Source organism: Aythya ferina, assembly GCF_964211825.1.
Source record: "Aythya ferina genome assembly, chromosome: 3".
Classification (NCBI taxonomy): Eukaryota; Metazoa; Chordata; class Aves; order Anseriformes; family Anatidae; genus Aythya; species Aythya ferina.
This window is the reverse complement of record NC_140298.1, coordinates 81,794,344-81,806,933: the sequence shown is the minus strand read 5'-3', so window position 1 is coordinate 81,806,933 and position 12,590 is coordinate 81,794,344. Positions and strand designations below refer to the sequence as shown.

Below are 12,590 nucleotides of genomic sequence, written 5' to 3'. Positions count from 1 at the left end.
ATGTAAGATCAATGGGAGACCTGTGCCCTGACCTAGACGCTGAAACCCACCCAGTCCTGTGGCACCCTCTGTAGGCTGAACTGACATGCTCTCTAGGCACTTGCACCATACTGCACAGACTGTATTAACCATAAATGCACTTACTACAATGGACATGTAGATATCTTATATATAGACATCTCCAAGAACATATCTAAATATAGGTGCCCTGCTCTGGACTGAATCTCATCCCAAGTGCCTAGGAAGGCTGGACATGCTTCAAGAATGAAAACTTGAAGGCACAGGAGTTTGTAGCAAGATGGGTGTCATTCTCTTTTCTTAGGTGACAAGTGGTAGGACGCAAGGAAACATACTCAGGTTGTGTTGGGGAGGTTTAGATTAAATTTTAGGAAGAATTTCTTCACGGAAAGACTGGCATTGTATTAGGCTGCTTGGAGAAGTGGTGGAGCTGCCATCCATGGTGGTATTTAAGAGACGAGTGGATGTGGAGCTTAGGGAAATGGTTTAGTAGTGGACTTGGCAGTGATGGACATAAGGTGATCATTAGAATTGATGAGCTTATGGGTCTTTTCCAACGCAGACGACTCTTTGATTCTTTCTCTCCAACTATTGTGCCACATTTCAGCAATTAATTTTCAAAGGCACTTACCACAGCTGAACATATGTAATAGCTAAATGCACTGCAATTCAACTTATTTATCCACAAAATAAAAGCCGTGAAGACTCTAAGATGCCTTAATGCCATTTTTAATATGTCATGTGGAAAAACAACTCTGTATTAATCTGTAGTCAGCTGATTATTTGATTCACACAGAAGCACAATTTATTAGTTGATTTAAAGCATTTCCATTAAATACTATAATTTTTTAACTGAACAAGTTCAGCTAACCAATTGAAAGCCTGGTACTCAACAAAACTGTTCTAGTGTTGTTCAGAAAAAAAAAGGCTTATAAAGAATGTTTAAAGAGGGACTGAATAATTGACAAATGAGAAAATCAGAAGAATTTTTTTACAGATTTGTCTTGAACAGTAAAGGAGTTACTTTCATAATATATATTCTGTACCAACTTGCTTGATTAGCTGTATTGAAAATGCTAGGTTAATGGAGTCCTAGAGAGGAAAATATTTTATGGTACAAATCAGCTTTAAAGTCTTCCTTTTGCAAAGAAAGGAAATTCCCTTTCTTACCCACAGTAGATTACTGAGAAATATAAGCATGAGTGTGTATAAGTAAATATTAAAGCTGACCACAGGTATTGAATTAGAACTGATCTTGTTTACAGGGATTTCTTGGAAACATACACCTAGCATGGTTTTCATGCCTTAAGTCAAATTGGCATTTCCTTTTCACCTCTTTCAAAAGACTGGAATTGAACACTGACTTCTTCATGCATGATTTCTTCACTGATTCAAATTCCTTCCATTGTCAGAAAGACAGCAAAGAATAAAATATTTGCACAAGAAGTCATTTGCACATTGTTTTTAGTTCAGGCCCCTGGATATCCTTTGTAATCCACAAACAAGATTGTTTACTATTCAGTAAGCAGAACATAATATATTCAGAACAGACACAAACACTGTCAATTTAGACTATTACTGCTGAGAAGAAATGAATAAATTCACAGAGATTTTGTCCAGGTACAAAGCATCTTGAGAGTTTCCTAAAATATTCAGGAAATTTGAATACAAAGTGTGCACTAATGGTTTTCAATTTTCAGAGCCCTCTACAGCACAAGCTAAAGAAATACCTAGAAACAGTTGCTTGAACCTTACTGCAATTACATCAATACGTTAATTTATACCAACATGTAAATTACATTATATTTAAGTCTAAGATAAGAATATTCACTGTCATTCTCTTAAATATTCAGCTCCTTTTTAATACGTTAAAATATCTGACTTGGAAAAGTGCACCTTTGAGGGATACTTTCCAATAACCTAATGCATTTTTTTTAGTATTATACTTTAATTAAGATCTCGTTACCTAATAGAATTTTTACTGGAGTACAGAAAATGTATGAAATCCTTTGCTGGAACTATTTTTCAGCCTTAAACTGTATTTGAATGTACATTTCAAACTAGTTATTTAATAAAACACTGCAGGCCAATATTAATGGCCTTCTTAAAAAAGAGTCTTGTTTGCTGTGCACTCAAATACAAGAATTAATGCAGAATATGGAATAATATAAGTATACAACTGATAAGGGAGACCTGATTTGGGATCTTCGTATTGTTGAGCAACATGTGAACAATGTAGCAGCAAAAAGGACTAAGTACAGAGGTTGCATGCAAATTTTTAAAGAAAACAGTCAAAGCACTTGTGGTAACTTACTGAGTTTTTCAATATTTGGCAGCAACGAACCCCAAGTTTGCAAGTATTCTGCTCTAAAACCATCCATTGAAAAAAGAATAAGTGGTGGCACATCAAACCTGTAGGAAAATACAACTTCTTGATCATTAAGGAGTTTGAAGAGTTATTGACTTGTTAAAGTCTTTAACAACAAAACAAATTCTATTTCTAAAAACAGTATCCAGAACTCCCACATGATTCCAAGAATTAAAGTCACAGTGAGAGATAAACAAATAGCTCAAGTACAAACACACAATACTCATGAAAAAGAAACCACTGGAGACATAAAATACAAGCTACTCATTATATATACAACCCATGAAAATAAATTGTTTGGTTCTTTTTCATCTTTTAATCACAAATATAAATCTACAGACTATCATCCAAATTCAAGCCCAGAGTACAGAACAGCCAAAGCACTTCTGGACATAGTAGTGTTGAATTCTGTCTCTTCTCTCTTTACACACCTTAAAAATCTTTCAGGGCACCTGCACAAGACTGTAAAAGTACAGCAATCACCCAGCAGGCAGCTAAGATCAGTTGGCCTCTGGGCTGGAAAGAGTAATCTCTCTGCACTGCCAGGTTTGTGCTGTTTACCTTACCACATTTGCTTTGTGAAGACATCAGTGGGCAGTCCAGGTTCTCTGTGGATTTTATCTTTCAAGTTAGCTCTCTCATTGAGGTAAAGAAAGCTTTCTTACCTCAAGTCCACTGACACACTGCACACAAAGCTAAGAAAAGAATGCAGCTGCTATCATGCCATAGGTAAGATTTAAAGTAAGCGAACAAGGATCAAAAGCCTCAGATATGTATTTATATGGAAGGTATGATAACATGTGTGCAAATTGAAATTGATCTGTAGAACAGTGTTTAGATTATTGTTGTAAATGTTCTAATTGGGAAGTGCTACATGTGAAAAAAAACCTTCCAAGTTATTAGACATGGTTTTTTTTAACCAATCTAAAAGGACTGATGAAGAAAAAAAAATGCATTAGGAGATAAAATGCTAGCTACAGCATTTTACTTGTAACACAAAGAAAAAATCAGTGGGATCAAGTTATCTAGTTTTGCAATTCGGTCTTTTTGTTAACCATCATTATGTATTTCACTGTTTCCTTAGAAAAAATAAAGCTTACAATTGAATGAAAAATGTAATTTGAAATAAGTCTCATTATATGTGATATCTAAAATAAATAAAAATAGAACCAATTATTTGTAATTTGTAGAAATGGTTCAATACATAAACCTGGAAAACATTTGAAAAGAACTACTATTGATTAAATGCAGTTACTAACATGTGACTGAAGAATTTTTTGGAGTAATACTTTGAGTGATGACTATAAAAATAAAGTTATATATTCATATCACACAATATCACAAAAAATAAAACAAACTATCCCAGTTTGTTTCTCATTCACCATAGTCTTTCCAAAACACTAAAGTACACTGTCATCAAGAGTTTGTATACAAACATTTTGCATAAAATAGCTTCCTGATTAAAGTTTGAAACAAAATGGAGCTTTATATAGCTGTGTTGTTTACAGCATTTAAAGAAGCCTTCTTCCTCCACTAATGTCTAAATTCTAGCCTATGAATATCTGTGAACTCCATAAGTTATTTGTTAACCTAAGAAGTACGTATCTTTGTACCTATGCTTGGAGGTCCATGCAGGAACCCATGAACTTTAGAAAGAGGCTGCACTACTAAAGGTATAATTGTTATAATTAAGTATAATTCGGCAGTAAAGTAGATATCATAATAATAACCTGACAGATACTGAGACTGAGCCGAAAAATAATTCATTTTATCTTGAGAACAACTTTTAAACTACGTTTCTGCCTATCCTATACCTATAACATCTGCCTGTAGATATAAAATATCTTTATAAAATAACTACAGGTGGTCATCAGAATTTCCATGTTCCAGATATTGCAGACATAGCACTACTTTCATATCTTCTTTTTTAATTAACCTTTCTTCTCATATGTTCTTTGAGTAAAAATAAATAAATGAATAAATCTTTCAGATAAAGAATTGCCATCATAAATTCCAAGTTATCGTAGCCTGCATAAGCTCATAGAACGTCAAGACTGAATTATCAGAGATACTATACTAATAACATAAAATGGACTATGAACAATTTGTGGTACATAAATTAACTCTAACAATTTTTCCAGATATTTGGAAACTGACTTGTAATCTGGATTTGAACTCCTGTACTCTGCTCTGAGCTGTAAATGATAAATGGATGTGCAACAAAATTACATAGGCTCTAGAAAAACAAAATGTTGCTAGCCATAATCTATTTCTATAGAAAATATATTCTTTAGGCAGGCATCTTATTCTCAGTAATTATAAAAATCTCTTAAAGACCTACTGTGGCTGAGTGAAGCATGGAAAGGAAAGGAAAGGAAAGGAAAGGAAAGGAAAGGAAAGGAAAGGAAAGGAAAGGAAAGGAAAGGAAAGGAAAGGAAAGGAAAGGAAAGGAAAGGAAAGGAAAGGAAAGGAAAGGAAAGGAAAGGAAAGGAAAGGAAAGGAAAGGAAAGGAAAGGAAAGGAAAGGAAAGGAAAGGAAAGGAAAGGAAAGGAAAGGAAAGGAAAGGAAAGGAAAGGAAAGGAAAGGAAAGGGAAAGAGAAACTTTATCCTACCCAGCTGGACACTGAGGAGTTTCAAGTGGTGTACATGGTTCTTCTACCCAAGGTGTTTCACCTAAAATGACAAAATAAAATACTGAGTTAGCATCACAAAGTAATACAAACAACAAATTGTACAACAAAGAAGTTTCTTGGTTGACCTTTTTAGAGCTCTTTCTGAGACTTTTTGTTTCAATACAGAATTATAGAAAAGTAGGTCTAAAAATAGCTTTATATATTATTTTGCACAAGCTATTAGGCCTTTAGACACTGAAAGGACTAATGCTTACAGCTGTAAGCTAAAAACAGAACACACATACTACCCAAACAAGTAAATACAATGGAGGAGAAATGACTATGAAAGCTTAGCCTAATTTTTATCTGGCTCTAAATGAGTAACATTTAACTGTATCCAGGATCCACACGGGAATACTTCCTTCTTTTTCTGCAAATTCCACTTATACACTTAGTGATGGCTGCCAGGACTTCCTTTAGCTTTTGTTTTAATTCCCCCCCCCCCCCCCCCCCCCCCCCCCCCGTAAAGAATCCAAACTCCTTCAGTCTTCCCTTGTTGGCCACAGCTTCTGACTTCCAGGTCTTTCTGTTCTCCCTTGAACCTACACCTGCTTCACATTTCACATTCACTCATTTATGATAATGATCTGCCCATCCCTTTGGAAGAAATAAGGGAAATAAAAGAAGAAGTAAGAAAATCATGAAAGGAAGGAAAAAAAGAAAGAAAGAAAAGAGAAGAAGCAGTGGCTGTTAGAGTTCTTGGCTTACCACAGAAAACTCCTATCCTAATAAGCAGCCAGAGGTGGGGATGTACACTGATCTTAATTAGGTCAGTACTCTCTGCTCAAACAAATTAGCATCTAGCCAAACTCTTGACTGTTTTTAGCTTCCATTTGCATTTAGGTGACAAATATAATATTGCAGAACTTGACTTCAATCTCAGCCACCTCACAATATACAGGAGTTCTAATAACAGATAACATGTTTTAAGTCACCAGTATACTCTTCAGATATCATATCTGTAATCTGATTTTACTAATGATGTTATGTTTAGACAGAGTCTGTATAAAACAATTAAGTATGAACAACATTCAAAATAAGTAAAACATACGAAACTCATTCTATAAATTAATTTCTATTAAAAAGAAAGGGAAAGTTTTAATTAGGGCTCATTACTACTACTATAAGTACTTCAGATTCCATGGAATTTGAAGCTGGAACCATGTCTCCAACTATTTTTTGGAAAAAACAAACAAAAAAAAAACACAAACACAAAAACCACATTCGGGATACTGCTGCAGTATTCAGAACACTCTTTCTTATGAATGACAGTTCTCACACTTCTCTCCAGAAATCTTCTTCTTCCTAGTCAAAAACACCAAAAGCTTCACCTCAAAACATCTTCATCTTCCAAGATGTAACTATAAGAATCTAACCTTGAGAAACAAATGTATCGACCTTTATATTTCTAATGTTTGAGCAAACATTTATTTCACAGGAACATTTACATAAAATCCTTCTGACTTCTGATTTACCTTTGCAAATGCTGTTGTAATTTACACAGCAGTCTTTATTCTGCAAACAGTCATCAGAACAAGAACAGTAACTTCCAGGTAGCCTTTTCTCACCACAACGGAAATTAGTGCATCTCCAAGATCGGGCTGAAAAATGTAAGAAAAAGATTACTATAAAGCTTTTGTTAAACAAGTATTTATATGTCCTACTTGATTTACTTTAAAAGTTTCATGTAAGAGGAAAATTCAACACATTTAACGCATAGAAACACATAACATGTTGCTGCCGTTGAATGGTAACATCAAATCATAGAATAATTCATTTTAGAATGATGTTACCAAAGTCATCTTGTTCAATGCCTTCCACCCTTCATAAATAAATAAATTAATTAATATGAAAGAAGGCAAGAGATCTTTTTTTTTTTTTTTTTTTTTTTTTTTCCTTTCTCTTGTGCTTAATTCCCAGCAGATAGGAAAAGATCTAAGGGATCTAAGGGTCTAAGGGCAAAAGCAGGCAGAAAGTGATAAGGATGAAGAAAAACTGAACTGCTGCCAAGACAGCATAGGGACTAACTGGAGAAGAATCTGGACTCAAAGCGGAAATAAATTTCCGGGAAGAACATTGCAATCCTCTGATTCCATTAATTCACAAGTAATCCCCAAGCCTACATAAGGTCAACGATATACTTTACAGGAACTCCCATTAATTTTCAAAAGGACAAAAAGTTCTGGTGCACAGGCATTGTTTCAGACCCCTAGTCAAAGAAAACCTGTCATTTCATTCACACTCGTCCATAACTTCATCTGGACCAGGAAACGTGCACTACAAATGCTCTGGTTATCTTCAAAAGAGTTGGCTGTTCTGTGCTGCTGTGCTGTGCACTACTGCATTGCACTGTGCTATACATGAAGTCCATAAAAATTGCTTCAATTAATATTTTTGCCTAAAAAGCATGTCTCTTCATAAGAAAAAAGATGAGGATATAATTTGAGAAAGAGGTGGAAAGGTTTCATGCTAGGCAGTCTAACAACCTGAAACTCAACACCACTGGCTTCCTCCCTCCCCAAGTCAATATATGGCATAGCAAAGCCCAAAACCTTTTCCCAGCATGGCAAGAGGGCCTTCTGTATATCAGTGTAAATACAAGAACTGATCTTTTTCCAATTAGTACTATGCAATAAAACAGAACAGAATGGAAACCAATGAGCACGGACTGCTCAAGACCATACTTGGCTCCACACAGGCATCTTCATAATCCCAGCAGCAGTCTTGACGCTCTTTGCACCCACTGTCACACTGACAGCCTGCCACCTCTTTCCGATAGGGCTCATCACATTTGTGTCTGCAGCTGACTGCAAAGAGAAGGAAAGGGATCTCAATGACCAGGCTGCAAAACAGTCCTGTCCCAGCCACATCAGATGAATGGATCATGGACATGTAAAGAAAGGTGATTAATTTTCCAAACCAATTTCCCAAATCATTTTCCACTGCAGCCGCTAGTGCACAGGTTAGACCAAGCAACATGAGAGTCATAAGAGGTCCTCTGGATGCTGAAGGTCCTGGGTTTTATTTTTCGTGTGCTCACCCGGGACTTCTGGCATAGCTGTTTCTGCTGCACTTCTCCCCAGAGAGGCAATGCCCAGGTATCCCACCCTCCCACTGGTGTCTCCTCTGCTTGTTTCTGGATTCAGGATGCTAAGAGAAGAGCAACACCCACCCTGGGTGTGGGTCAGGGGCTCCCTGAGGGCTCTGCAGCAGCCTCATCTGGGCCAGGGCTGACAGTCCCCAGGCTGAAATGGTGCCCTGGGTCCCGGGTGGTGGGGGGAGGCCCAGAGCGCTGGGCAGGGCTTATTGGTGCACTCCTTGGCCTGACCACATCTCTCCCACCTAATCATCAAGAAGTGCCTTAAAAAACTGCAGGTTTGATGGTTTTGACCCAAAGAAATAAAAGGGACCACATAAAGGGCCCTGCACAGGAAATGGAGAAATGCAGTTCCTCACCACAGCTCTGATACCTTCAGCTCTTGCTCCCTGCCTCTGGGACATCCAAGGGCAACTCCAACTCTCCAAACATCACCTGCAGCTCCACACAAACCACAGTGAGCCTTGTGTCTGCAGTCTCTGTACTGTAGAAGTACGGTCTGAACCAGCCTGAGCACCTACATTCCTAGTGTTCCCATCTAGCCACAGTTATATTGCGATGGGTATCCTATTATGCTTTCCAAACGGTTCACGCTTCTGCAAGGTGGACTGCCTACAAAAATCAGGCTTTAATATTCACTATGTATGGATATGGAGCTATGAGCTAAGATTGCTTTTTTTTTTTTTTTTCTTCACATTAGTCAGCTTGTTTCACATGTAGAAAGTTCACAGGCTGTACTTTGCTCTTTATGTGCATACAATACCAATAATCATTCATTCAAGAAAGCTAGGCAAATAATTAGAATAACAAATATGTAATGAGCAAAAATGAATCTGTGAAAAGAAAAATACAAATGGAAACATGTAATAAAAGGTTGCATTCCATATCTAGGCCATGTTCTGCTAAGGAAAAGCTGTGATTTTTCACAGATGTTTATAAACATATGCAATCATTTTTTCTTCATTTTTAGTCTCTAAAGTATTTTATTTAATTTTCCCTCTATCCATTGGCTTTAGAACAATCAAGTTGTTCAGATAGTCTATCTGAGTTAAAATGATATAGAATATACATGGTGAGTCTTTGTCAGAAGAAATATGAAACTTTTTCTTTTTCTGAAACAGAATTGTTTGTACAATCTGCAATCCATACCTCTAATTTCTTCACAATATTTACAAAACTGTGTGAGTTCTGTTAAGTTAGTACGTTGCTTCATACTTCACAATGTTACTTCATCTTTCTTAAGTAGATCTGGTTATAAAGGTAGCAAATAAAGTTTGGCAGTCCCTTTTTAGGATTGCTCTGCAACATTTGCAGTCAGAGACACAAAAATTTTCTTTCAGTGCCATCTTTCACCTTCCATTCACTTTCCACAACTATGATCAAGTTCCTCAGGTAAATGTCATTAAAGACTCATGTGGTAGGTATCTCCCTATTTTACACAGAAAGTTGTAATACAACACATGCCATCAAACAGTAATTATAACTCTGTTTCATCCTGCTAGGACTGAACAAGTAAAGAGTTGATGTAGGTACATACGTTTGATATATATTGATTAGGAGTGAGAAAGATACCGTGCTTCCTTGAATGCCTCCAGTATGAGATTATTATTGTTTTGATTCTAAGTGAGGTGTTATAACTCACCATGTGATGTTTATTTGTTCTGATCCTGATTGACCCTGACATCAACATGCTATTCCATTTTTTCAAATTAAAAAATAATATTCCACAAATTCAAAGCATTATACTTTTTTTTTTTTTTTTTTACCACAGATTTACAGAAATTGACAATTTCACAGAAAATTCATGATCAGTTTTAGCCACCTGAACTATGCCAAATGCACCTGAACTATGAATCATGAATGTGGCCCAATGACATCTCTTCTACAATACATGTTGCTGAAATAATTGCAATGTCTTATATATAATAAGAATGTCCTATCTCAAATTTTCTAAAAATATTATCAAGATAAAAATTCCAAAGCTGTTGTGAACTAGGTTTAACACTTCTAGATTGAGAAGCAAGACGTTCAGTGGTTTAGCATATGTTTTTAGGTATAATTATGTGTACAGATTTTATACAATCCAACTTGAAAAATGCAAGAACTTTATTTTCTTAGATGGCAGGTTGTCACAGAACATTTATACTTTATAAAAGAGGGTTTGCTGAAGGCCTTTAGCAGATGTAGCTTAATTATACTGGAAGTATCATAAACATACCTTGCTCCTGGGCTCCACGGTTTAGTCCAAGTCCCAAACCTAGTCCCAGCGACACAACTACCAAAGCAACTAGCAGAAACTGTCACACAAATACACAAAAATTAAAGTTCATAATTGTGATAAACTGTTACATTTATTAGGAATTAACTATATGGCATGGGAGGCACAGAAATAATAATCTTGTGAACTGTTTGTAAGGCAACGCCTAAATACTGCACTTTTAACCTATGGCTGGTCCTATCTTGTAACCAAGGAATTCTTTGATAGGGAAAAGATAGTAGAAAGCAATGACTGTATTCACCTGTTTTGCAAATTCTTAAGCTTTGTAAAGAGAAGGAAATCCCCACCTTTCTCAACTCCAAAGCCTGTTTTATAGATTCTGTACTTTCCTAAAATGCCCACAGGGTTTTTTTAAAAAACTCGGCTGGACTGAGGCTGCACGTGTCAAGTTTTCATCCACTAGCCAGTTTCTTTTAATGAGTAAGACATTGTATTAGTGAGGTTAGAGAAAACTGGAAATGAACAAGCAGCCCAAGGAAAACACATAATAGAAAGTCGTATAATGGTTGGAAGACTGGGAAAGAGCTGAGGAAACCTTCATCAGCTTAACAGACACTCTAGATGTGCTGGCTAAAAGGCACAGTGAAAAATGACAACCCTCTATATTGCAGCATATCCATTTTTTACTAAGGCAGTAACAGAAAGGAAAATGTCAGAGAAAAGAACCATAAAACAATCCAGCTTACTTCCTGCTTTTGTTTCAAAGCCTAATTCTGTTTCCCGCCACTTCTGGCAACCATCAGGCACTAGCAAACATCGAGATTCAAAACAGAGTAGAAATAAGAGCAGCTTACCCTCATACTTTGCATTACTGTAATAGAGCCTCTAGGGAAGCACCCTGGGTTCTTCGTTACTGCCCATCTTGCCCCAACATTTCACCAAGTGGCAGCAGCAGAGAGTGCTGCCCTGTTCTCAGGTGAGGGGTGGGTGTACACTTTGCAGCTCCACTCCAGGACACAGCCTAAATGCACATCATTCCTACCTGAAGACTGGGAAGATCAACCTTACTTGCTCCCTGCTGCTCACTCCCTTGTTTTCGGACAGGAGAAACACCCCAGCAGTAGGAATGGAAATGGAATCGGTGAGAGAAATGGGTAAAAGAGACTGGTGGGAAAAGCACGAATTGGTAGGATTGACCAAAGTGGCAGAAGAGTCTCTTAAAGGGAGACCCCAGATGTGAAGGTTTAATGTCACATCCAGTCAAGCAGGACTGAGAATTAGCAGTCGCATCTGGGCTAGAACACCTGCCTCTTTCTGGACCGGGAGCACAATTCTTCCAGTGTACTGTAATTGGTTTTGTTTCCTGAGCACAGACGAGATCAATCCCCAGGGCTTGCAACCTTCATCTAAAAGTTCACTCTCCATTTTACCCTCCATTTACTTACAAACTTACAGTTTATAATTACAAATTTGTATTTGTAATTGAAGTAAACAGATAATACTAAGTTTAAAGGATAGCTACTACAGCAACTAAATGTTCTCACTGCTGTAAGTCATTAGAGAGCTGAAGTAAAAACCAAAAACTCATGTTTAAAAGGTATAGACACAACGTATTGCATTTTATTACCAAATTTACACAAAGGCCCTTGATTTTGGGACAGTGATCCTTAAGGTAAAATAACATCAGTAGCACCTGTTCAAATCCTCAGACTTTCTACTGCTAACTTCTATGTCTAAATTCATGACTAGGGCTTCTTATTCATAAAACAGTTGTCCCTAATGCATATTCTCTGACTCTCCTCTGATAGTGTGGACCTTCTAGGTAGTGTTACTACTCACTGAGTACACAATTCTCCACCTGATCTTTCAGGAAAAAACTTACCAAGCAAATAGTAGTAGTTTCATGTAGTTTCTCAAAAGCATAAATCAGTGGTGTAGAATATTAACAGCTGACACCTCCAATACTGAGATTTTGTTTCTTATAAAGGCAAGCATTTGAAAACCATTGCATTTGGAAAAACAAATGTTTTATGATACTTAAACTTCTCAGTTTACTCTTCTAAGTACCTTTGGAAAGTACTGTTTACTTTCCTTCCTGATTAAGCATTCTTCTTACACTCTGTCTCGATTAAATTATTTTTACTGATGACTTAAGGAAAACAATGTCTGTTATTTTCACTTCTCTTTTTTTTTTCTCCATTTCCAATATTTCTCCTA

General features: G+C 36.7%; 1 protein-coding gene across 1 annotated transcript in view; it reads right to left on the bottom strand.

Moving 5' to 3' along the window:
* ENPP3 (ectonucleotide pyrophosphatase/phosphodiesterase 3) overlaps positions 1-12,590 on the bottom strand; it is a 42,042-nt gene that overhangs the window by 28,237 nt on the left and 1,215 nt on the right. Inside the window, exons 2-6 of the mRNA XM_084512840.1 lie at positions 10,374-10,452; positions 7,743-7,865; positions 6,534-6,659; positions 4,999-5,059; positions 2,333-2,430 (exon numbers count right to left, since the gene is read on the bottom strand). Of these exons, the coding sequence (XP_084368966.1) occupies positions 2,333-2,430; positions 4,999-5,059; positions 6,534-6,659; positions 7,743-7,865; positions 10,374-10,452 (487 nt within the window). The remainder of the gene's footprint in view (positions 1-2,332; positions 2,431-4,998; positions 5,060-6,533; positions 6,660-7,742; positions 7,866-10,373; positions 10,453-12,590) is intronic.